At 51.3% G+C, this 25,864-nt stretch overlaps 1 protein-coding gene across 6 annotated transcripts in view; it reads left to right on the top strand.

Annotated features, from left to right (window-relative positions):
• Window positions 1-25,864, top strand: part of SCARB1 (scavenger receptor class B member 1) — a 63,234-nt gene that overhangs the window by 24,490 nt on the left and 12,880 nt on the right. For 5 of the 6 annotated variants that reach the window (XM_019748754.2, XM_019748757.2, XM_074321687.1 and 2 more), the window contains exons 2-8: window positions 9,198-9,355; window positions 11,215-11,356; window positions 13,811-14,014; window positions 15,906-16,001; window positions 17,366-17,481; window positions 19,184-19,350; window positions 23,568-23,686. In XM_019748754.2, coding sequence (XP_019604313.2) covers window positions 9,198-9,355; window positions 11,215-11,356; window positions 13,811-14,014; window positions 15,906-16,001; window positions 17,366-17,481; window positions 19,184-19,350; window positions 23,568-23,686 — 1,002 coding nt within the window. Of the gene's footprint in view, window positions 1-9,197; window positions 9,356-11,214; window positions 11,357-13,810; window positions 14,015-15,905; window positions 16,002-17,365; window positions 17,482-19,183; window positions 19,351-23,567; window positions 23,687-24,222; window positions 24,945-25,864 lie in introns of those variants that run through there. The other variant, XM_074321688.1, reaches the window with a different exon arrangement.

The following is a 25,864-nucleotide window of genomic DNA, read 5'->3' as shown; positions in this document are numbered from 1 at the left end:
TTTGTGTTTCTTTTTAAATTCTCGGAGCCTTTAAAATCTAAAGACATTAGAACATTAGCCAAGGGTGTGGTCTCAGCCCCAGATTGAATCAGCCCAGGCCGGAGTCCTCTCAGAGTTCACGGTCCCCGTAGAGCAGGGATGCCTCTGTAACCCTCAGATCCAGAGGGCGGTAAGTGACTTACTGCCCCGTCTGGAGTGGCTAGGGTCTGGTCCTGTCCCAGAAATGGCCTCCTATGGACGAATTGGCCTCTTGGCTCATCTGCTGAGAGGTGTGTTTCAGCCTGTTTTCTCTTATCACTGGGAAACAAATTAGGTTTTGTAATTCATCGGCCAGGTCAAGTTAATGATTAATTTGTGACCTGTGCTCCGAGCCCAGTGGGAAGGCCTAGCAGAGAAGTTTGAGGACACAGGCCTGCATGTGGACACAGAACCCGAGGCTTAGTCCTTCCCTGCACCCGTGGCTTCGGGTAGACATTTGGCCTTCAAGCCTCAGTGGCCACATCTGTGAAATGAGCCTTTGAAAATTTAATGAGGTGGAGGAGGCAGAAGTGTTTTCTTAGCTATACAGATGGTTGATACGATTCTCCTGCTCCCCAATTCTCCCCCAGCTTCTTGGGGCAGGAGCCCTGTCTTGTTCATCTTTGCGTGTTTTAATTCCTGGTATAGCCTCTAGCAGGGATGGGTAATTGTGCAAAGAATGAACTGGGATCCTAATTAGATCAGAGCAGGCTCATTGTAGGTAGTTCCCAAAGGTTCCATGGAGGAGGTGGCACCTGGTGAGTGGGGTTTTGGATTTGTGGGAGGCAGGAGTAGAGAGGTGTGTGTGTGGGAGGCAGTGAGCAGGTGGCCTTCCCGGCATGGGCGCGTGTTGGAGAACACGGGACATTTGGATCAGGGAACTGAGGTGAGGCCTTGGATGGACAGGACAGGAGTTCACAGCTGAAGGTGGCGGGAAGCCAGTGGTAACCTCAGCTTCTTCACATTAAGCACCTACTGTGCGCACTTGCTGTGCTGTCTCTAAATCTCATCCCCGACCTTGCCACCTCGTGGCTATCACCATCCCAGATGAGGAAACTGAGGCACCAAGCTGGGAGTCTCTTGCTGGCGGCCACACAGCTAGGAAGTGATGGAGGTGGGGTCCAATCAGGTCTGTCCACACCAGTGCCCACCACAGAACTAGGGTGCAGACCCCAAATGTGAGCCTGTGTGATTTGAAAGTTTCTAGTAGCCACCTATTAATATTAAAAAAGTGAGTAAGGAACAGGTGGTGAGATGAGTGGTGTCTCCTTTTTCACCCAGCACATCCCCTTAGCCTGTGATCAGTATAAAATCTCTGGGTAACCATGAGTGTCCCTCTCTGAGAATTCCTACACTGGGCTTCTTCAAACAGAGAACAGGACCCATGTGTGTTGAATAAGTGAAAATAAGAACGATTCCACTACTGAAAATGGCACATGCATCTAGAATAGCTAACGTATGATATTTAAAAAAAAATGTTTTTCTTAACACGTCGGTGGTTTCTGGAGAGTAACTTCTCTGCCCGTCTCAGTGGAGTGTCACCTCAGAGTGGCCTTCCTAGGCTGCCCCCTCTGACATAATGGCCGGCTGTGTCACTATCCTTCTGGTTTGAGTTTTTTTCCTTGGGCCTCGTTCCTGCCTCCATTGGGAAGCGCAAGGCTGCCCCCCTGTACCCCCGACCCCCAACCGCCGGGCTTTGGGACCGCTTCCCAGCATCGCCGGCCTGGAAAGGAGATGGTGCTGGCAGAGGGGCCTGTTGTGACCACCCTCAGATGGGAGGGTGGCCTGAGCCGTGGTAGCTCACTGAGCCAGAAAGTTGTACTGAAGTTGTAATTTTTTAGGATTTACCTATTTGAAAAATAGGAAATAGCGAAGGATAAGTGTCTGAAATTTTCGTTATTTTCTCATCACACGTTTACTGAGCTGCTGCCTTGGCTCAAGCTGGACCCCAAACGGGCCGTACGCTCTGTGTATTTTTACTTTTTAAATTTTACTCTTAAATGTGAGCTATTAAAACGTACAGGAGTAAGCATCCTCAGCACTGTCTAGATGGCTTCCCCGTGGTCTGTGTCAGAGCTCCTGTCGCTGCCTCCCTCGGCAGACACTGGCTGAAGGCCTGCTGGGCGCCCGGCGCTGCTGGAGGTCCTGCAGATACACCAGTGAACACAGCAGATGAGGGTTCTGTCCTCGTGGGTTTACGGTCCAGCAGGGGACGCTGATGAAGAACTAGAGACATAATTAATTACAGTGTGTGCTGGAAGGGGACGAGGACCATGGGAAAAACAGGTTAAGGGAGTTCAGGAATTTGGGGGTGTGGGGGGGCCTTCCTGAGACTGGGGGCACGTGAGCAAAGATGGGAAGGGGTGAGAGATTTGACCATGTGGCTACCTCTGGAAGAGCATTGAAGGCAGAGATTACAGCCAGTGCAAAAGCCCTGGGGCAGGAGTGTGCCTGCATACACAAGGGACAGCAAGGAGGCCAGCGTGGCTGGGCTGAGTGACAGGGACCATGACAGCACATGGGGCCTGGAGAGAGCAGATGGAGGGGCTTGCAGGCCAATGTGGAGGCCAAAGGAGGCCAAAGGAGCTTTTGGGCTCCTTTTCAAGGAACAAAATGTTACACCTTGTTTTGTGTGTTTGAAAAATCCACGTAAAGAGGTCACTATTGACTGTACTTTTCCACAGCTTGCCTTTTTTTCTCTGAAGATTCTGCCTTTGAGACTTATCTCAGCAGATCTGCTTAGTTCGTTTTGCCCTCTGTGGTTTGTGTGGAAGCCTAATTTTCTTTGCTGAGGGCCTGCTGAACTGGCTGTTCTTCTCCTGAGATTCGACAATTCTTTTGCAGTCCTCTTGAATGCATGTGGGGCTTTCTTGAAGGCAGAGCTGTCAAACTGGGTTGTGACCCAATAGCAGGTTGGGAAAGATTGGGGGGAGTGGGAACCAGCATGTTAAAAGCAGAATGGAACAGGACAGAATATCACAGTAGGAAATAATCTACTTGGAGTATAAGAGACACGCTGGGAACGAGGCTATACTTTTTGAAGCTTCCGTTTCAGTCACTCCAGGTGTACAGTTTGTGGTCCTAGGGGTGGCAGGCAGTGTCTGAAAGCCAGTATTCATGTCCCCTGCTGAGCAGGGGCCCCGGAGGTAGGCGTGGGGCTGTGCTCACATTCACATTCTCCTCCCTGTTAGGACACACCCACCGCTCCCCCAGGTGCCGACTCATCTGCAAACGGGCAAGTCAAGTCCGTTTCTCCACATCTTAGTCTGCACTTGATTTTCTCAGTTGTAATTTGTGTGCACCTTCTGGGAAATAGCTTGTTTTAATTTGCAGTTAAATCTTTTCGTAAGAAATTGTGTTAAGATTCACTTAGCATAAAACTGTCCATTTAAATCCGTTAAAAGTGTACAATATAGTGGCTTTTCGTACATTGACAATGGCATGCAACCAGTACCATTATCTGGTTCTAGACCATCGTCATCACCCCAAAGGAAGCCCTGTCCCCGTTCATCAGTCATTCTGCATCCTCCACTGGCCACCAGCCTGCTTTCGGTCTCTATGGATTTGCCTGTTCTGGACACTTCTCGTAAACGGAATCCCATACTATGTGTTTCTCCACGTCTGGCTTATTTCACGTGCCTTCCAGGTTCATCCGTGTTGTAGCCTGTGTCCGCGCTTCACTCCTTTTTAAGGCTAAATAATATTCCGTTGGATGGACAGACCACATTGGATGCCTCCATTCATCCGTCGATGGCTCCTTGGGCCGCCTCTGCCTTTTGGCTGCTGTGAATAATGAATAAATACAGTGCTCGTAGGCATGTTCATACAGACCCTTCGTTAACAGCTGTGACGCAGGTGTTCCCTGTCCTTCCTGATTTTGGCGGGGTGTATACATTTGATAAAACAACAGACTCCACTTACAGTGGATGGATGTTGCGGACCTTGAAAAAACAAGTGAAAGAAGCCATGTGTGGCCTTTGTATCCCTGCGGGTTGTTTTTCGAGAAAGAGAGCATTATGGGCACATACAAAGACTCCTGTGATTCTGTGTATCTGAGAAAAGGCAAATCCATAGGGACAGAAAGTAGATCAGGGGTTGCCAGGGGCTGAGGGAGGGACAGGAGGCCACTGTGGGTAGCAGATTTTGTTTTATAATGAAAATATTCTGGAAGCACAGTGGTGTGGTTGCACGACTGTGACTATGCTCACACCATTGAGCTGTACACTTCAAGTGGGTGAATTGTGTAGTGTACGAATCGTGCCTCAGTTACACTGTGGAAGATGTTAGCGTAATGTCTTCAAGGTACCTGTGTGACGTCCTTCTTAAATGTACAGTTTGATGAGTTTTATCAATATATACAACCCAGCTGCGTGGCAACCGAAATTAAGATCTGAGACATTCTAATCACCCCACTAGTTTCCTGATGCCCTTTTGCCGTCAGTGCACGGCCACTGCCCCCAGCCCCGGGCAACCTCTGATCTGGTTTCCATTCCTATGGTTTTCCTCTTTCCAGCATGTCATGTGGATGAAACCATAACAGTGTGTAGCTGTTCGTTTCTGACTTTCTTCTACTTAACATACGCTTTTGAGGCTCACCTTGTCGTCGTGGCATTGACCAGTAGTTGGTTCCTTTTTATTACTGAGTGTTGTTCCGTTGTTGGGGTACATGGCAGTTTTGAGGGACATTCGGGTTGTTTTAAAAACATGTTTGTTATTGGCCTGTTTGCTTAGGTAAGTCATGCTTTAAAGGCTTCCTTCCTGGCCTTTGCACAAGCTGTATCCCAGGACCAAAACACCCCCTTCCCCCATCTTCTTTTCCTGAGAAAGCCTAGCTCACAAGGCCCCCCTTCTAGGCAGCCCTCCTGATGGGTCAGGAATGGGTTGGGTAAGAGAGAGTGGCATCCAACGAGGGGAGGGATCGCTTTGTCCCTCTTTCCCAGTCTTTGTGTTCCAGGCTGTGATCTTTGACCTTGGGGGAGGCGGCAGGGATAGAATCTTTGACCTTGGGGGAGGGGGCTGGGATAGAATCAGCTACTTAGGCAAAAGGCTGTGATCTTGGCCAGCGTACTGTTATCTAATCAGCTGCCTGGTCCAGATGCCCCTGTTGGTGTGTGAGGAGAGAGCTGTCCTGCAAATCAAAAGCAGTGCAAAGTCCGGCCCCCACCTGAGGTGGGTGTGGGGCAGCAACGGGGCAGGAGGGTCGCTCACTTCATGCCAGGTGACCGTCCACTTCAGCCCAGATGCCCGTCCACTTCAGCCCAGATGCCCTGGGTTCTGCCGGGCCCTGCTCTGAGCACTTCACCTCTGTGAGTTTGTTAAAACCTCACGCCAGCCCTATGAGGTGGATGCTATCGTTACACCTATTTTATGGATGAGAAAACTGAATGCAGAGAGGATCAGTGACTTGTCCACTGTCAGTCACCCAGCTGGAAGGCAATCGTCAAACGTTCCCTGTGGACAAGAGCCCATGAAATGGGATGGAACCCCAGTGCCCCAGATTCCCATCTGTTGGAGAGAAAGAGAGAGACACGAGGCTTTGTCTGGTGACTCACTAGTTTGGCCAATTTATCCCCAAAGCAGGGTGATCAGGCCAGTGGGTGAGGATGGGATTCTGGGATTCCAGAGGCTTCTCCGGCCCAGCTGCCTTTGCCAAGAAACGGTGGGGGCAGGGAAGCAGGAACTCGAAACTTTTTTTTTTAAAACCATTTTATTGAGGTATGATTGACATTTAAAAAGCTGTACATATGTAATGTATACAACTCGATGAGTTTGGAGAGAAGTGTACACCTGTGACACCATTGGCACAGTCTATGCGTGAACATATCCGTCACCTCCAACCGTTCCTCCCACACTCTTGATTAACGACGGCTGTTATTATTATTGTTTTAGTTATGCAAGATGAGTGAGTCCTGGAGACTTCCGTACACCACTGTGCCTGTGGTGGACAGTTCTGCGTTGTGTACTTAAATATTTGCTGAGAGGGTAGATCTTACGTGTTCTTATCACGCACACACAGCAAGAAGGAAACTGGGACTCATGTTACCTTTTCTCCTGGAAGAGCGTGCTAAGAAGCAGACCCCTAGTTACCAGCCCTCTGTGTCTTTCCTGTGGGTGAGGGGATGGTAGAGAGGGCATGACGGGACCACCTCCCTCTGCTACGCCTGCCTGTGGGCCTTTGTTCTTTCTGGTTAGAATTTGAGGATTTCCTTCCTGGGTGACCGCCCCCTCCTGCCAGCAGTCTCCAGGCTGAGGTCTGAATTTCACTCGCCAAGCCTGTGCTGAAGGGGACTGGGGGGAATCTCCTCTGATCTTAGACTCATTGAGGGGTCTGGCGAGAGCCATGCAGCTTCTCGGGTCTTCAGTGTCCCCACCTGTAACACATGGAGGTCACCCACCTCCAGAAGATGATGTCGGCTTGGCATCGGGGTGGCCCGTGGGCCCGCTGTGGCCCGAAGATGTGCGATTGGGCTCTTAGCTGTGTTCGATTTTGAAAAATAAGCTGTTGATACTGAAACAATGGGGAGATTCCATAGAAAGATCTGGATTTCGGGTATCTCATGAAACATGGGAGGATCTGGAAAAACAGCCCTCAGGATCTCAGGGGCCTGGAGGGGTAGCAGCTGTTGCCTTTGGTTTGGGGGTGACTGCATCAGTTCACCACACTTACCACAGTTGTTCTCTCGGTTCCCAGATGGCTTGTTATTGTTAGGACTGAGCAGGGGGCCTTCCCCTCCCACAGCGGGCACATGGGGACCCCCACCTCTGTTCCCACTTCTCCCGGACACCCCACGGACGGGCCTCCTAGCCCTTGCACTGCAGAGCTGGGGCTGAAAGGGCTACACACTGACTTCCCCTCCCTGCCTTCATTTTGGGAGAGGAGCAGCAGGGTTGCCCCCCAGCCCCAGGCTTGTGGCCTTTGCTTCACACTGAAGGGATCAGCAATAATCTGTCACTGTGGACCCAGGCTCCCCGCTTCCCCTCCGCACACGGAAAAACAGGACCTTTCTGGCCAAAGGTCGGGGGACTGGGAATACTGGGAAAACAGCCTGCGGAGGCCTCATTCACTTACGTCTTCAGGAAAAGTGAGGAGGAAACAAACAAATAATACTTAGAGTGGCTGCCTCCAAGGGGCGTGGTGCTGGTCAGGGAGGTGCAGTGAAGAGTCCAGAACAAGGCCTGCCATGAGGTGCACCTGGAAAATGCTCATTTCATTGCTTTGTTCCTGCCGTGTTTCCCTGAAAATAAGACCGGGTCTTATACGGTGTTTCCCTGAAAATAAGACCGGGTCTTATACAGTGTTTCCCTGAAAATAAGACCGGGTCGTATATTAATTTTTCCTCCAAAAGACACATTAGGGCGTATTTTCAGGGGATGTCTTATTTTTTCCTGTACAGTGATCTACATTTATTCAAATACAGTCATGTCGTCTTCTTCTGGAACGTCGTTATAATGTACTAAATGCATCCGGCTGGCTGATGATCTTAACTGGGTCTGATTTTCGCAGGAGGTCTTGTTCTGGGGAAACACGGTATTGTGTTTATTACTTACCTTTATTTGCACCTATTGGATCCTCCGGTCATAAAAATGATCCTTGTGCCTCCCACAGCTGTTAGGAGGACGTGTTTATCACTAGACAGTTATTAACCTCTGAAGGCAAGTCTTTGATCTGATATTTTCAAGAGAAACCTACAAATCCAAATTTTAAGTTAAATCTCTCCTAGTTTTTTATTCTTGGGAATGAATTCAACTTTTCTTCATTTAAATGTTGTGTAGGTCAAATGAATTGCAGCTGAGACTGCAGAGTCACTAGCCCCTTGTACAGATGGGAAAACTGAGGGGACTGACTTGCCCTAATGGCCCTGGGGTCTGGCTGCCTCCAAATCTGCTGCTTCCCAGAGTCAGCTGGTTGGGGCAGTGGGGCCGGGCCTGACTGGCCAGCTCCAGCCCTCTGCCTCCTCCAGAGCCTCTGCCTATTGGTTCTGGCCATTTGGGGAGCGTGGGGGTGGCTGTCCTTGTCCTCAAAGCCCATGTTCAAAAGACGTTGGAAGGTGATGCAAGCCGCTCGGATGCCCAGCTTTGTGACATTGGCATCTATCTGATGGGCTGGTCACTCCCCTGGGCCTGGCTCTGAGGGGACATGAGCCTGGTTGGGGCCAGTGATATGGCTGGACTAGGGGGTGGGTGGGTTGGGTGGCGCTGGAGGGACCTCCCTGTGACACGGGCAGGCACTGTGGAGCTGAGGAGCAAAGCAGGGATTAGAGGCCAGTGTATTTGACAGAGGGACTTGCCAAGGGCTTCTGGCCTGTTTCCTTTGGCCCTTTAAGAGAATCAAGTTTTGCCAAGCTTTATGCATCAGGAGATTTCATATAGATTTCTGTATTTCTGGCTTTTCTTGGACCCCTGCTCTTGTTCTCATCTCCTGCTCACCTCCTCACAGGCTGTGCCCTAGCCACACTGGCCTCCTTGCTGTTCCCACGCTCTCTGTCCCAGCAACACCCTGCCTCAGGGCCTTTGCACTGGCTGTTGTTCCTACATGGACTTACCCCACCAAATCCATGTGCTTCCCCTGACTGCGTTTAGTGTTTGTCTTGGTTTGCTTCTTTGTTTTTATTTATAGTTCACCTACCCGACTGCTCTGTTTACAATTACAGTTCTCTTCTTGTCCTTGCTTTGTTTTCGTGACTCTCTGCCGTGTGGCACCCATTGCGCCCTAATTGTTTAGTCCCTGCCTTTCCCCTAGTAGAATAAAAGTCCCACAGAGTTGGGGATTTGGGTCAGTCTCCTTTGTTCACTCTCCTACCCCCAGCTCTTAGAAGAATGCCTGGCAGGTAGTGGGTGCTCAGTAAATTATTTGTTGAATGAATGAATGAATGAATGAATGAATGATACATTTGGCCACATGGTGCCATAAAGCAGCAGCTATTTCTTTTAGATGGGGCGTGGGGCTCCCATTTGCCAGGGTCCCCTGATCAGGCTGTTGTTATTGTTATTAAAACACATTAAAAAATACCAACATGACTAGATTACTTATTAACTTTAATTATGTAAAGCCCCTTTGTCAATGTACCGTGGGGATTGGTGGTGCAGGGCCGCTCTGGGCAGCCGTCGGAGCCCTGTGGCGGGCACGCAGGCGGGCGGCGGTCCTGGCCCTCCTCACGGCGTGTGTGTCTCGCCCCCAGAATGTGCGCATCGACCCCAGCAGCCTGTCGTTCGGGATGTGGAAGGACATCCCGGTCCCTTTCTACCTGTCCATCTACTTCTTCGACGTCATCAACCCCAAAGAGATCCTGCAGGGCAAGAAGCCGGAGGTGCAGGAGCGGGGGCCCTACGTGTACAGGTAAGGGCGGGGCTGCAGAGGTGGCCTGGCAGCGTCAGGGGCTCGGGGCAGGTGGGGGCGGGGCTGCTGTGCTGAGCCCAGAGGTCGTTCCAGAAGCAGGCCGTTTGCAGAGGGGGAGTGATGGTGCTGGTGATGTTCTGTGTGGAGCAGCGAGGCACCTGTGATGTGGGGAGGGGGAGGGGTGTATGGGACAGAGACAGAGGGACACGCGCACACATGCACAGGGCTGGTCTCTCGGCAAACAGGGACTTACTCCCCACACCTGAGCTCTTGTGGCACCCTACAGTTCTTCCCTAGTCACTCCTTCATTCAGCACATTTATTGAACGCCTACTATGTGCTGCCCACTGTGCTAGGCACTGGGGAAACAGCAGGGAGTAACACAGACAAAGGTCCCTGCCTCTCTGAGCTGACATTCTGGGGAGGGAGGGAGACAGATATTTAATAAGGAAATGAGTCTATCATATGATGGGAGGTGGTGAGTATTAAGTGCCGTAAAACGCAGCAGGGTCACGGGTCTGTGCATCTTTGGTGTGTTGGTCTGGCAAGGCCTCCTGGCCTTCTATGCAAGGGACTGAGCCATGGAGAAAGGTGTCTCTGGCAGAAGGAACAGCAAGTGCAAAGGCCCTGAGGCCGGACAGAGTGTGGTGTGTGAGGAACAGCAGGGAGGCCAGCGTGGTTGGCTGTAATGGGCTGGGGGAGAGGATGGAAGGTGAGTTCAGAGGTGGCGGCCCCACTGTGTGGGGTTTGGGGTCGAGGGCAGGACTCTGGAGAGCAGAGAGCAGGTGAGGGACGTGACAGAGGCTGCATGGCCACAGGCTGCAGGAGCCGTTTTTCCGTTGAGTTGGTATTTTCTGTTGCTCGTTGTGTGCCAGGCATCAGGACACAGTGGTGAAGAGGCAGATGCTGTCTGTCTGCTGAGAACGTGGGACCAAATCAAATGTAAGTGCAATTAGAAGCCAGTGCTAAGCAGGAGAGGGAAGGTTGCTCCAGGAGGAGGGCACTGCGTGTGCAAAGGCTTGGATGTAGGAAGGACATGGGCATGGAAGAGCAAGGAGCTTGGTACATGGGCCTGGTGGGCCAGGCCGAGGTGTGTGGCCTGAGAGCAGGGGCACCCCCTAGAGTGTTTTAAGGACGGAATCACCTTGTCCAGGGTGGAGAACGGGAGGGCTGGTGGGAAGGCACTTTTCACCATGGCTGGCCGAGCTGGGGGTTCACCCTTTGAGGGGTGGCCCACCCCACCCTGGCTTTCCTGGGGATGGCATGGGCAAAGAGGGTTCTGGCTGTTTGAGGCACACCGGGGTTCTGGGCAACCTGGCGTGAAAACGTAACAATGTGCCTGAGGTTTGGGAGTCAGAAACTACTCAGCATCAGCGGCATGCATTCACTCATTCATTCAACAAATGTCTATTGAGTACCTACCTACTGGGTGTCGGTGACTGTTCTAGGCACAGGGGACCCAGAAGTGGACAAAATGGACAAAAAATACTGGGGTGCCTGCAGTCGAGTTGGGGGGATTGGTTAAAGATGAATAAGTAAAGTCAGATGTTAGTATCAAGGGGGCTACCTAGGGGGTGTGGAGGGTGTTTCTGCTTTACGTCTAGAGATGACCAGAGTGGGCTCTCTGAGAAGGTGACATGGGAGTTTGGCAGCTTGACAGAAGCAGCTTGGCCAAGTGGAGGGGACGTGTCGGGATTTGGGGTGCTCCGAGGGGTGGTGAGGCTTGGCTGTGGCGCTGTCAGGTTGGAGATGTGCAGTCACCCGAGGGCCCCCGGGGAAGCCTGGAGTCGGCCCCACCTCTGGGCAGGCACCGCCACGCCGTGCAGCCGGAGCCCACTGACCCGCAGCTCTTCTCTACAGGGAGTTCAGGCACAAAAGCAACATCACCTTCAACAGCAATGACACGGTGTCCTTCCTCGAGTACCGCAGCTTCCAGTTCCAGCCCGACAGGTCCAGAGGCTCGGAGAGCGACTACATTGTCATGCCCAACATCCTGGTCCTGGTGAGGCCGTCTGCCCGCGGCTGTGCCCCTCGCACCGCCCCCATTCCCCGTCGCCTCCTGTCACGGGGCAGGCCCTGGTGGCAGGCCTGTGCTCATGGGGCCAGACTCTCAGCCCAGTGAGCTGCCCAGGCACGGCCCCCAGTCTCTGGTTTAGGGGTACTGGCCAAAATCGTTGTCTTTCCCTTGTCAATCTACAGATCTGAAATTTTCAAAAGGAGGTAGTAACGGGGGGCTGAAGGGGCACCCCCAAGCCATGTCATTGCAGCATGGCCTCCATTCTGTGCAGGTGAGAATCATTGCAGTAGCTGGATTGACGGGCTACTTCCCACATGTATCGGGTTGCCTAGGCCACCCCCAGGGTCGCTGATTGGCCAGGAGGATTCATAGCACTTAGCAAAGGGTCTTGTGCATGGTTATGACTTGTTACGGTGCAAGGATACAATATAGAACAAGATCCACAGGGGGTGGAGACCAGGCCCAGCTTCCAGAGTCTTCTCCCAGGGGAGTCACACAGGACACGCTTCATTCCCCAGCATCAAGTTGTGACAACACATGCGGCATACATGGTATGATAACACATGTTATCATATCAGAGATTCAGCGGCAAGTGTGTTTTATCGGGCGCTGGTCATCTCTGCCTGGCACCCGAATCCCAGAGTCCCCAAAGGAAGCAGGCGGTGAGCATAAGCCACACTGTGTACACACAGTCCAGGCACAGTGAGCCCCTCTTATCAGGGAGGGAGGGTGCCCTCCTGAAATGCAGGTTCCCTGATGCCAGCCAGGGGCCAGCCTTTTTGGGGAGGGCAGCCTCAGGCCTGCCATGTTAACGTCTTCCTTCTAACACTCCATGTTAGAACTTAGTTTTCGGAGGGCTTTCCGTTCCTAATTTACCTTGTTTACTTGCCAGCAATCCTGTGGGGTAGGTTCAGTTGTTTTCTCCCTTTCTAGAGGAGGAAAACTGAAGAACAACAGAGAGGTCAACTGACTTATCCAAGGCCACTCAGCTAGTAAGTAGCAGATTAGGGTTTTGAACTCACAAAGTTGGAGTCAGGAGTGTGCCGCCCTCTGTCGCACTCAGCCCTCCATTGGATGGTTGAGGACCGTTGGACATTTGCTCTGGGCCTGGCACTGGACTGGGCTGTGGATCAGGGCTGAACTCACTTGGTGAGTCCATTGGATGGACAAGACAGAAGAAACTCAAGTAAATGCAGCCCGGAGCCTTGCGGCCACGTCCCTCAGAGTTAGACACGCACATTTTGGCAGTGAAGTCATTGTCCCCACTGATCAGATTGGCAAACACTCTTAGCTCTTGGGCTGTAGAAAAACAGGCAGTGGGCTGGTGCTGGCCCACGGCCCACGAGTCACAGTTTGCTCAGCACTGGTGTAGATTATTTCTGGAGGAATACCCAAGAACCCATAGCAGTGGGTTGCTTTGGGGGAGGAGAATGGGAAGAGGAAGATCAAAGTTTGGAGAGGGTCTTCTATTTTATTTTGTATCTTTTGTGATTTTTAAGAACTATGTTTATTACCTTTAAAAAGTTATTAATGTAGGGAGGCCTTTTCTGGCTGACCGACTGACTCCGCCCTCTCCTGCCCTCCTCACTCCCGCCCTCCCCAATTAAATAAAAATTTAAATAAATAAAAAAGTTATTATGGACCCTGGGGAGTTACCATGGAACCAAACCTCTATGGCCCATGTTTTAGGAAATGCTGGCTGTGTTCACTTTCCTACAGGTGGAGATTGCTTTTGGATGAAGTACCTTTAAAAAAATACCCCAAGTACCAAGACAGTATCTCCAGAGGAAAGCAAAAGTTAGAAAATAAATTCACTTGTATTTTAAGCACCTAGAGATTGGGTAGAGCAGATGTTTGGGGCTCTCAGTGTTTGCGAGAGAGATGAAAAGGGAATGGAGTAGACTCTCCATGAAGTCTCTTTTGGTTACATGGTGACAGTCAAAGGTGCTCCAAACTTGCATAAGCAAAAAGGGAATTTATGGGCTCACGTTGCCGAAGGGGCAGGGGTGGGGCAGGCTTCAGGTGTCCCTTCATCCAGGGCGCACAGTCTTGCTCAGATCTGTGTTCCTTTTATGCTCTGGCAGATCGGCCCCTTGGGGTGGCTACAGCCCTGCACATCCCAGGTTCAAGGCCAGTGGTGAGACCTCCTCTCTCCCACAGCCCCCAGTGGACCATCAGTTGTGGCTTGTTAGCTGTGATTGGGCCACATACACATTTCCAAACCAATCACTGTGGCTGGCAGGGGGAAGGTTTCTGATTGGCCAGGCCTGAGCTGTGGGGTTGGGGCTGGATCCATCAGCCATGTGGTCCTGTTACCAGAGGCTCAGAGAATTGTTCTGGATGCCCCAGACGCCCTAGATGGGTTCTTTGCCTTGAGGCCGAGCTTCAAGTCAAGGGGGGATGTCCAGCCTCTAACCCATGCTGTCCCCTGTTCTACAGGGTGCAGCGGTGATGATGGAGAACAAGCCCATGGCCCTGAAGCTGTTCATGACCTTGGCGTTCAGCACCCTTGGCGAGCGCGCCTTCATGAACCGCACGGTGGGCGACATCATGTGGGGCTATGAGGACCCGCTCGTGAATGTCATCAGCAAGTACTTCCCAAGCATGTTCCCTGTGAAGGGCAAGTTCGGGCTCTTTGCCGGGGTGAGTGTGGCCCATGCGAAGTTCACAGCCTGTGTCTTATTTTCCATTGACACAACCCGGATACCAGTGGCCAGCTTGCTTTGGAGTTGGCTGGGAGCGCTGGGGCTGTGGGTATAAATGGCAGAAAACCTAACTCATACCAGCTAATGAAAATAGAGAATTTATTGCCTCATTTAACTGCAAATTCTAAGGATGGATTTGGGTACAGCTTGATCCAGGCTCAAATGACGTGATTGGGGTTGAACTTAGACAATTGGTGTCTGTTGCTGGAAGAGGAGGGGTGGCTGCTGGGGAGGCAGACCACCAACGTCGACTATAGCATTGCTCCGAGCTGCCTGATTTTCTTAATCTTGACCTCTGTAACCTGGTAGGTTTACCATCCGTAGGGTATGGTTTCCATACTCAGCATTACCACATGGTCCAAGATAGCTGCTAGAGCACTAGCTCTCACATCCACATTCCAGGCAGCACGGCGGCAAGGAAGAAATGATGGGGGTTGGGAGACAGGTAGGGAAGTTGAGGCCAAAATAGCACGTCCCAGCTGTCTCCCCCATCAGGATGGAGAAACCAATTTCTGCTTACTTTCCAATGGCCACATCTTAGTCACGTGGCCGCACCTAGCTAAAGGGAAGCTAGGAAATGTAGTCTTTGAGCTGGTGAGTGGATACCCTGAGTAAGGTTTGGGTTTTCTTGTGAAGGAGAAAAGGGAGAATGGACTTTGGGTAATAACTAGCAGTCTCTGATACACTTAGTCTATTATAATTATCATTTAAGTATCCCTTTGGGTGAGCATTTATTAATTATAACAATAAAGACTAGCGTTTTGAGTACTTACTATGTCCCAGTCACTGCACTCGCAGTTTTCACACAGTAACTATTTTAATAGTCCCAGTGCCTCTTTGTAGTGGCTCCTGTTTGTCTTTCCTCAGAATGGGCTCAGGAATCTCTGAATGAACAGGTAACATGACACACAGGTGGTAGGAGGCCAGAGCAGGGCTTGGGACTGGGCTCTGCTCTGGAGCCTGTTTGCTGAACCAGCTGGTGGTCGATTTAGCCATTTGGCCAGTAAACAACCCTTACTGAGTCCCTAACATGTGCTACACCTTGCGTTGCGCGGCCTCCTCAGAGGTAAACAGTGCTTCTCCATTTCACCCAGCAGTCACCACTTCTTTGTACACTTTGTGTGTCTTTGCTCTGAGTCAGAGACCTAATTCTAGGAAACACCCTCAGAGCGCCAAAGCCTGGGGCTTACTATCTAGAAAGTGCTCGACACACATTGGATTGGTCCTGTATCCATTAGGATAGCCAGGTTATGCTGCGTAACAAGCAGCCCCAGAATCTCAGTGGTTCCACACAGCGAAGGTTTATTTCTTGCTCATATCCAGTGCAGGTAATAACCAGGGGGCCCTCTGCTCCTGGTGGTCGGTCAGGGACCCAGCTGAGGGAGGCTCTAGCTTGATACACACGTATGGTCACCACAGTGCAGCAGAAAATACGGTAAAATGTGTGTGCACTGACCAGCTCTTAAAACTTCCACTCGGAAGTAACATGCCACTTCTGCTTCTTTTTCATTGACCGAAGAGGTCACCTGGCCATGGTCGATTTTAAGTGTGTATTGTGGGCGTAGGGGAGGGGTGGCCCTACCAATCACCTGGGTGGAGAGAACCCGACTCTTCTAGAATCACAACAGAAAGGTGGATGTTTTCTAGGAGGGACGTGTAGTCAGGCGCCTGCCCCCGCCAGGAAGCCCCCAGTCTTCCTCCTTTGGGTCCCCAGGCACTAGGGATGCAGGAACCGCCTGCAACTAACCGGGCGGGCTTGAGGGCGGCCCCGGCTCCAACGCCCACCCCGTCCTGAGGCTTAACGATGCTGTTTTGTGCCGTGTTCACAGCTCAACAACTCTGATTCTGGGCTCTTCACCGTATTCACTGGGGTCAAAAACTTCAGCCGGGTCCACCTCGTGGACAAGTGGAACGGGCTCAGCAAGGTGAGAGGACAGGATGGGGGGGCCACTCTGGCCACCGCCCAGCACCTTCTTCCTCTTCAGCCTCGGAGGGCGGTCCCATCTGTGAGGGACAGCGCTCTCGGAGTTGGGGTTTTACCTGTGGGTAAGGCTCAGTGAGCTCTTGGTTCCGGGGGGATGGGTGGGAGCGGGACAGAAACCCGACTTACGTAGCACCTAGTGTGTACTCAGAACTGAGTTCTTTCTTTCCTGTGGTTCTTAAGTCACAAAAACATTTCAAAAATATTACGCTGATGATATAAGCATCCATTGTATTAAAATATAATATTAACTAAACAGAAAAATTATACTAGAAACACAGGAAGACATTCACATTAAAACAAACAATGAAACAATAGGGACAGATCTCAGGTGCACTTTATACCCCCTTCACACACCAGCTTCATGCCACCCTGAACCACAAAGTTCTCACTATTGAGTATATTCTTCCTGTCTGTTCTATGCATTTGTATTTCTGTCTGTTCTATGCATTTCTCTCTGTGTGTACATAGAGAAACGTGGTAGGGTTTTCCCTTCTGTGAACATAGTGAAATTAGACTGTGTACACCGTTTTGCATCTTGCTGTTTTCACTGGCGTGGCCTTTCCTCATGCACGACAATGATTGTGCACTGGTGTTTGTTGCTCACATCCGCCAGATGCTCTTCCTGCTCACAGGACACAGATCTGTGGGCTGGGGACAGATTCTGCCCCAATCAGGTGCCCAGAGCAGCCCAAGTACCATTTGTAACCAGTAATAACCGTTCTTAGTGGAGACTATTACAGTTCTCTTCAGCTTGTTTTTTCAGTATAAAAGATATACATGTCCACGTGATTAAAAGCACAGTACAGACGGGTAGAAAGGGAGAAGTCTGTTATTTTCTGTCCAGGTCTCACTTCCCAGAGGCAACTAGGGTTTTGAGCTCTTCTGGTGGCTACCATTACGATTTCAGCTGGGTTTAGGAAATGTCTGGTGCCTTCCTCTCTGAGAGGTGAGGCTGTCAGCATCCCACCTCCCACCCCATCCACTCATCGTGCTCCTTGCAGATGTGGGTGATAGGCCCATTTTGCAGATGAAGAAACTGAGTCCACAGTTGCACACTTAAAGATCCATAGTTAGGGAGCAGGGAGGTGCAGTCGACACTCTCACTGGCTGTCTACACAGCCTGCTCTCCTACCGTGCCATGCTGTCTCTCTGAGGGAACTGTCTTCTGTCCACAAACAGTGTTGGGAATTGAGTGGTGACATCTACCCCAGGTCACACGGCCTGGGAAGTCGCAGCTCAAGTCAGGTGTACAGTGCCCGAGAGCATGCCCTGTCCTGAGCGGCTGTGTTTCAATGTCCCCTGCAGGTCAACTTCTGGCATTCAGATCAGTGCAACATGATTAACGGAACTTCCGGGCAGATGTGGGCACCGTTTATGACTCCTGAGTCCTCGCTGGAATTCTACAGCCCTGAAGCCTGCCGGTAATGGCTCTTCGGGGGGACATTCTGGCCTCGTAGACGCTCACGGCCCAGACAGGCGGCTTTTGGCTATACCACGGAGAGCCAAACTCCAGCTGCTGACGCTTTTCAAAGCCCAGAGAGAGGCTGCTAGCAATTGTTGGGGCGTGGGTGGTGGTGGTGGTGGTGGTAGTGGGCAGGAAATGCTCAAGGTTGCAGGGGGTTGTGAAGTAAGACAAGCAATGGACAGCCGGTGGCGTCTCTCTGGCTGCCCTGTTTTCCTTCCGGATGCTGAGACATCTGGACGCCTCTCCCATGGCCCCTTCAGTCGCTGGAGTTGCAGCCTTGGAGGTCTGCCCTCTGCTGAGGCCCACACCGGACAATGGATCCTGGAGCCCTCCTCTGGGCGTTGCCCTGTCCTCTGCTCCACACAGGCCACTCTTTCACTTGGGGACTCACTAATGTGAGCTCTGAGTCCTCTGCCTTCCCAGCAAACCTTTATGGAGTCCATCTGTGCAAGGCACTGGTCCAAGTCCCTGTTCCCCAGGAGCTTCTGTCTTGGCAGGGGGCTCAGGCAGACAAACCTGGGGTGGGGGGGTGTCAGAGGGCGGGAAGAGCTTTTGCTCTGCGTGTGTTCACTTATTAAAATGAGACATTGCAACCTAGAGAAAAATTGCAAGGAAAGTGTAAGTCGCCCCACCCCCCATACTCTCTTACGTCAGTTTTACCAGTTGTTTCTCTCCTGCCCCGTCTGCTCTGTCGTTACCCCTCACTTCTGTCAGGGTAGATTTTTCCTGGGCCATTTGAAAGTCAGTTGGATGCCGACATACTTCAGTGGGTGTTTTCTAAAAACAAGGACATTTTCTTCCATGATTGTGTTACTGTCCTGATGAGGACATTCAGCATTGAGGGAGTCCCACCGTGTAGGCCGTTGCTGTCCAATAAAAGCATAATGCAAGTCCCACTTGTAATTTGAAATTCTCTAGTGGCTGCGTGAAAAAAAAGGGACGAGAAATAAGTATAATTAATTTTCATGATATGTTTAGCTTCACCCAGTATACCCCAAGTATTATCATTTTCATGTGTAAATATTGCAAACAAAACATGGAAGCGACGTTTTTCCTATTTGTGGTACCAAGCCGTAGAAACCTGTAGTCACTATACACTGATAGTGCATCTGCGTGTGGCCTCGTACCACGTCAGGGCCTCCAGGGCCACTGTGATTGATGAGTGGCTCCGGCCACAGCGTGGGCAGCACGGTTCAAGGCCATGGTCCATGTTCAGATTCAGATGTGCCCTCGAGAACTACAGGAGAGTGAACGGACGGAGAGTGATGGGGTGTGGGGCGTGTTGGTGCCCCCGAGGAGGTGACAGCTGAGCCTGAGTGAGAAACTGAAGTCTGATGTGTAAGGATTCCAGGGCAGAACATTCCAGGCAGGGGGCGTGGTAGATGCAAAGGTCCAGGGGCAGGAGGGAGCATGTTGGAGGAATAGGCAGGGGCTGGACCCCATGGGAGCTTGTGGGCCATGGTGAGGGCGTTGGATCTTACTACAGATTAGACCGGAAGCGACTGCAGTGTTAAGTGGGGATGTGATCTAGCCACTTCTTGTTTTAAAGCTCTGTGATGGCGACTGGGACCCGGGAGGTGTCTGCAGGTGGGGGGAAGTGGGGCCTGGTCGCAGCCACTGTGTCTTGTGTCATCCTCCACCTTGTCTGTCCCCTGCAGGTCCATGAAGCTCGTATACCAGGAAGAAGGCGTGTTTGAAGGTATCCCCACCTTTCGCTTCAAGGCCCCCAACACGTTGTTTGCCAGCGGGACCAACTACCCGCCCAACGAGGGCTTCTGCCCGTGCCTGAGGTCGGGAATTCAGAACATCAGCACCTGCAGGTTCAGTATGTGCCATCCCTGTGGGAGGGCAGGCGGGTGGGACGGGCGTGACCAGGGGCTTATCTGCCCTGTTTCATCTCTGGCCTCTGCACTCTTGATAATCCCATTAGGCCAGCGATAACGAGGCAGAAGAAAGGTAATGTGGAAAAAAAAACCATGCTGTGTGTATAAGCTGCTGTTGTAATAAATTCCTTTAAACTTAGTGGCTTAGCACAAAAATCATGATCGTAAACAGCTCTGTGGTTCAGAATTCCGACATCAAGTCTCTCTGTTCCTCCTGCGGTCTCATCTCGGACCCTCTTCCACGTCCCTCTTCCAGCTGAAGAACCCTGCAGCGCATGTTAGGCCCGCCCGGGGAGTCCACACCACGCTCCCTGTTTGAAGGCCAGCTGACGAGCAGCCTCGTCCCCTGGGCGCGTAACCTCCCATATTCACGGGTTCTGGGCATTAGGCCGTGGCGAGCAGCGTAGCTCTGCCTGCCTCCCACACCGTGACATGTAGGTTGGCAGTGAGGCTCTGTGGGAAGGGCCCCCCATCTGGGAGGAAATGAAGCCGGCAACAGGATTGTAGGCCTGTGGAAGCTTCTTTGCAGTGTGCGATTGCGGGCTTGGGTGAGCGCTGTGCTGGCATGGGGTCCTCTGGCATCATCAGTGTTTTCTCAGTGCCAGTCCCCAAGACGCCCCCACCTCAGCTGCTCCATTTGGACCCTTGGGTGTCAGCTCCATTCCCCTCTTCTCACCCTCGTCCACTGTGTCGTCAAGCTCAGTCTGCTCTGCCTCCAAATTAACCCCCAGTTCTTCCTCTCTCCTCCCCCTGCCCCATGGTCCAGGCCACCAGCATCTCCTGCCGCTCATCCACACCTCTCCAGCGGGACCCCTGTCGCTTGGTTGCCGCTCTACGTCTGATCCATCCCCCAGACTGTCTAGCACAGTCACCACTGGCCTCGTAGGGCTGTTGAAATTGAAATTGGTTTGAATGAAATCAAATGAAAAAGGCCTTTCCTTAGTCATACTAGCCACATTTCAAATGATCACCACCCACGTGTGTCTAATGACCACTGTTGGGGACAGACCGCACGGAAAGGGAACACTTCCACCGTCGTAGAAAGCGCTGCTGGACCCTATTCCAGAGAGCAGCTCCAGGGACCTTTCAGAAACATGGCTGGCTGCCCAGTTCTGCTTCAAATGTTGACACCTCCCCGCACACATACAGCGAAACCCTTACCGTGGCCTTGGTGCTCTGTAGCAGCTGGCCTCTGCCGGCCCCGCTAACATAATTTCTTCCTGTCTTTCCCCCGCAACTGTACTTCAGACCTGCACTGCCTCATCCTAGCACATCTGCCGAAACAACTTCACAAGTGCAAGGGAATTTAAAAATATTTATGTACATAAAGTGCTTTACGTTGAAATAAACATATATACCAAGAGGTGCCCAAATGACACGTGCGGTTTTAATTCCAGAAAGTGAGCACACCCATATCGTCAGCACCCCAAACAAGAAACAGAATAGAATCCGCCCCCAATGTCTCTGTGTTCTGTTCTTCGCCACTGGCCCGACTTCCGGCGCCACATAGCGTTGCCTGCCTTTGGTCTTTCTGTGAATGGGGTCAGAAAGTGTGTGCTCCATTCTTCTCATTTTCTGGCCTCTTTCGCCCATTATCACGTGGGTGAGCCCCACCCCCGCTGTTATGGGTGCTGTAGATGCCCTCTTTGCTGTCTGGCGTTCCGTCCTGGGGAACACACGTTTCCTTACCTCTACTACTGCTTGTGGGCATCTGAGTTTCTGGGCGTTTGAACATACCCTAGTGCAGCCAGGAACATTCTCGTACATGTCGTTTGGCATACCTGCATTTGTGTGACATTGAACCTGAAGATAAGAAATTCGCACATATTTCCCTTTCCAGGCCTTGAAAGTCTCTTGGACCCAGAGGAGTCTCTCTCCTTAAACCTCTGTGCTGTGTGAAGCCTCAGACTTGCCCCATAGAAACCCTGAGTTGTAACCCATGGTGATCCTGGGCAAGTAGGTTGGTCAAATGCACCATAAAGCTATAAATTAATTAGCACTGATTACCTGGACAGGTTCTCTCAGTCTGTTTGGAAATAAAATAGAAAGATAACACACGCACACATGCGTGCTATTAAAAAACCCAGTGGGCTTAGTGTCTGGAGCCAGGGCAGGTGCTAACTGATTGGTCCAGCTCACTTCGGTCTCCCCCTGGCCTTGGACACATGGCCTAGGGGCTTGTTTGAGATTCACCACCTTTTAGGGCCTCTCTTGGTGACTGCCTCCTTACCAAGGGCCTCAGAGTTTCGTCCCCTTGAAAATGGGGTCCTCATGTTTGCTCTGATGGTCTCCTTTGACGGTGGAAATGGGAGGATGGGAAGTGGAGTTTTTCAAATTGTATAACATTGTCCCTTGAGGCACTCAAGATGACTTCAGAGGTGCAAGGAGGCAGCTTTGAATAACATTGACTTAACACGGCAAAAGAGGGCTTCTCTTTTCTGTTCTTTTTCTGCCCTCTGACTACCTCCAGGAGAGAGTCTCTGTCGATGCTACGAGGATTTGAACACCTGTCCAATACTCATCTATCTCTCTTTTTAACAGAGAAAGAGCAGGTTTCAGGGTCAAAGCCTTGTGCCGGTAACAGTGTCTCATTAGAATGTATAATGTTCACTGGCTTCCATTGCATTTATTCCTGTATTTACTTTCTAATTGTGGCTAGCGTTTGCCAGTTATAGTTCAAATGTAAAGCCCCCCCCAAAAAAAATATAGCTATTTAAATAAAGCAGTGGCAGTTGGTTCAAAGAAGCACATTATATGACGGTGTGGGAGGGTAAGCGGATGTGGCAAAATGGAAGCGGTACTAGGATGAATGAATTCATGTTGAGAAACTTTAAGGCGATGAATGGAGAAGGACTCTGGGAAGAACGAAGTCAGACATCGATAAATCCCCAGCTTTTATTTCAAACCAGTGCTTGGTTTTGCAAAGGAAAGCAGGAAGAATCCAGACGCTTGAGGTTGCCAGATACACACAAACACGAATGCCGGTCTAGCTGCAGATGAGCGGTTGGTTTTAGGGAAGAAGACCTCCTGAATTTCGTTTGTTTTCTCATTCTTTATTCTTACTGAGGTGAAGTTCACGTAACATAAAATTAACCAAGTGTACAGCTCAGTGGCAGTTAGTACATTCATGATGTGTTGCCACTACCTCTGTCTAGTTCCAGAACATTGTCACCACCCTGAAAGGACACCCTAGATCCATTAGCAGTCACGCCCCTCTCCCCTTCCCCAGCCCCTGGCCACCACCAGTCTGCGTGCTGTCTGTGATTTGCCTGTTCCGGGTCCTGGTAAAATTTTGAGAGGCTCATTCTTTTTCCTCATGAACTCATTGTCCCCAGGCCTGTTGTACGTTGCCCTGAGCACTCGAAGGTGAGCTGGTGTTTGCCTTGCTTGCTCGGCTAATGGAGAGGTTTGACCACACGTTTCTGGGTGTGAATTTCTCACTCGGGGCTCCCGTCCGCCCCTATTCATACATGCTGACGTCCATCCTGCAGACTGGCTGCTGGGAGAGAAGCAAAGCAGGTGTGTCTTCTCCCCTCCTGTGGACGTTAGGGAGACCTGCCCACAGGTGTACACACCTGAGTCTCTCTGATCGTCGCTATGTTGCCTGCAGAGGACGGCCCAGGCTGCTTGGCTTGGCAATCGAGATGCCCCTCCCCCCACCCAAGTTCAAATCTGGCCTCCACTTACCTTTCTATCCTGAACTCCCATGACGTTCCTCCACACACACACACCGTCTACTCCATTTGCCCTTCCCCACCTCCTGCGTTTGCTCTGCCATCCCTTCTACCTGGAATGCTGTGCCCTGACCTTGGCCTGACTTCTGTTGTCCATCTTTTCCTTTCCCTCCTCTGACCTCTCCTGCCAGAATCAGCAGCTCCAGCGTTACCATTCCTCTGGCACAGAGCTTGTCCCTTGCTGGCTTCCCATGCCCAGCACCTTTTGGGTGCTTGGTAAGCATTTACGGACTGAATGAAGGAATGCTCTCTGTCTAGTTATTGTTGTTTGCATCTTGTCATCGTCACGCGGTGCTCTGCAGGCAGTGGTTGCATTTCATCGTCTGTGCATCCCTGCGTCTGGCTCAGGGCCTGGCATGAAGCCTCTGGATGTGCCCACGCATTCTCCTTGTCTGACGCCCCCCTCTCTACCTTCTGCCTTCCAGATGCACCCTTGTTTCTCTCCCATCCTCACTTCTACAACGCCGACCCTGTCCTGGCAGAGGCAGTGCGTGGCCTCCACCCCAACGAGACAGAACATTCCTTGTTCCTGGACATTCACCCGGTAAGCCCCTGCTTGTCAGACTGTGGGGAGCAGGGATTTCTGATTGGTCCAGACAGTGGGGAACGGGGATTTCTGATTGGCCCCTACCAAGCTATTGTGGGAAGTGATGGGAAGCCTGGCTTTCTTTGGCAGTGATAGCTTCTAGAATATCAAGCCATCAAAGGTCCCTACTTTGCCCTTTGACTCCATAGTTCAAGGGCTTTATTGTCTCTTTATAAGGACATTATCTCTATAAAAGGACCATAAGACAGTAAATTAATTAGGAATTATCAGCCTGCAAATTAGCCAGAGGCAGTCTTCTGACTGTGCCAACACACCATAAAGATCGTTTGGTATCAATGAGTATCGTGCAGGTAAATTGGGTTCCGGGGAATTTGTCCCATGTGACAAGTCTGTGTGACGATCAGGGACCAGGAGGGTATCAGACCTGCACAGTGACCCTCCCAGGGGTGTGTCCGTAGCTAGTTGCCTCTTCTCTGTAAAATGTGCCCATGTCATGTTTACCATTGATTCAAAAATTCTATGGGTGTCCTAAGTGGACACTCGTCTCCCCCACAGGCCTTTTTGAAGCTCTTCTGTCTGCTTGGTGCTGTTCCACACCATTTCTCTTCATAGTGCTCAGGCTTTCCTAGCCACTGACTCGACCTGCCAGCCCCTAGCACTCACCTTCTCTCTCTCTGTGACTGAAAACCTAGGCTAATGAAGTCTGCACACACCTCACATTCAGCAAATGTTTCTTGAGTCTCATTATGTTCCAGGTACTAGCGAGGTACTTTCCCATGCATTAACCCACTGAATTTGCACGGGGACCTGGGGGGTGGGCCCAGGCGCTCCCATTGTACAGATGGGGAAGCTGTCGTCCACATACCTTAAGTGACACAACTAGTAACTAGGATGGTTTGCTCCCCAAGGGAAGGGTCTGTTCCGTCTTATTAATTGCTAGAATTCTAGCAGTTAGCAGAGAGGTACTAGTATCTCAGTAAGTGTGGGTTTGATAAATGATTGAGAGAAAGTAAGGGATAAAGCTGAATTCAAATACAGGTCTTCTGACACCAAGCCTTCTAATGCCCACCGCATTATGTCCTGTATTAATATATAGTTCATATTAATTATGTTGGTATTAAGTCCCGTTAATATACTATGTGTCCTCTATTAAATTCATTCTTTATTGTTAGAAATGCTAAGCTTTTCCATACTGTTTTAAATTTTTAACCAGGTTTTAAAAGGTTTTTATAATAAAGCTAGCAGATAGCATGCACCTTCTCTCTTTGTTCATTTATCTTACTGCCTCTCTCTCTCGGCTGCCTTCTGGGGAACTCCAGCGACAGCACGATCTCTTCTCTGTTCCCACTGGTGACTGTCATTTCAATGTGTGAGTTTCCCACCCCTCCATCCCCCATACTGAGAAACAGGCGGGTACGTCTGGGCGTCCAGAAGGCTGCTCACAGCTGTTTTGCAGCAGCCACACAGCTGGCTTCTCCTCATCCTCTAGTTTCAGGTCCACGAGGCAGGCAGGGAGAGGAAGTGGCCTTTCATTTTCCCATTGTTGTTTCTGAGCACTCTGTGGGGTCTTTGCTGCCTGTTAGAACAGAACACCTGTGGAAGCTGCTTCTGTGGTGGTTACTTTTCTGCTCCTGAGTCCCGGGCAGGGTGTGGTGACAGCAGTGGGATCCTGGGTCTGTGTCTCTGCGCAGGGAGCAGGCGGGCCTTTGTGTGCAGAGAGGTGTCCTGACAGCCCCTGGAGGACCGAGCCTAGGAGGGGAGAAAGGGGCCCAAGTGGAGACCACAGGATGTCGAGTCTGTTCTAGAGAGCGGAAGGCGCTGGCAGCTTGTGTCGTGGGCCCCAAGCCCACCCCCAGGTTGGATGATTTGCTAGGCGGACGGGCAGGATTCAGCATATGGTCGTGCTCACGGTCCAGGTGTGTTCCAGCGAAAGGACACAAAGCACAGTCAGCGGCAGAAAAAGGCTGCCGGGGTGACGTCTGGGGGGACCAGGCCCAGGCTCCCAGGGGAGTCGCAGGACGTGCTTATTTCCCTAGAAACTGAGTTGTGTCAACACGGGTGAAGTGTCATCTAGCAGGGAAGCTCCTTAGAGACTCTGTGCCCAGGGTGTTTATCGGGGGCAGGTCATGTCGGCACCCTCTGCCTGCCCCCCAAATCCCAGAGTCCCCGAAGCAT

The sequence above is a fragment of the Rhinolophus sinicus genome, linkage group LG16 (genome assembly GCF_036562045.2).
Source record: "Rhinolophus sinicus isolate RSC01 linkage group LG16, ASM3656204v1, whole genome shotgun sequence".
In the NCBI taxonomy this organism is placed as follows: domain Eukaryota; kingdom Metazoa; phylum Chordata; class Mammalia; order Chiroptera; family Rhinolophidae; genus Rhinolophus; species Rhinolophus sinicus.
The sequence above is the reverse complement of the archived record's forward strand: the minus strand, read 5'-3'. Positions and strand labels throughout refer to the sequence as shown.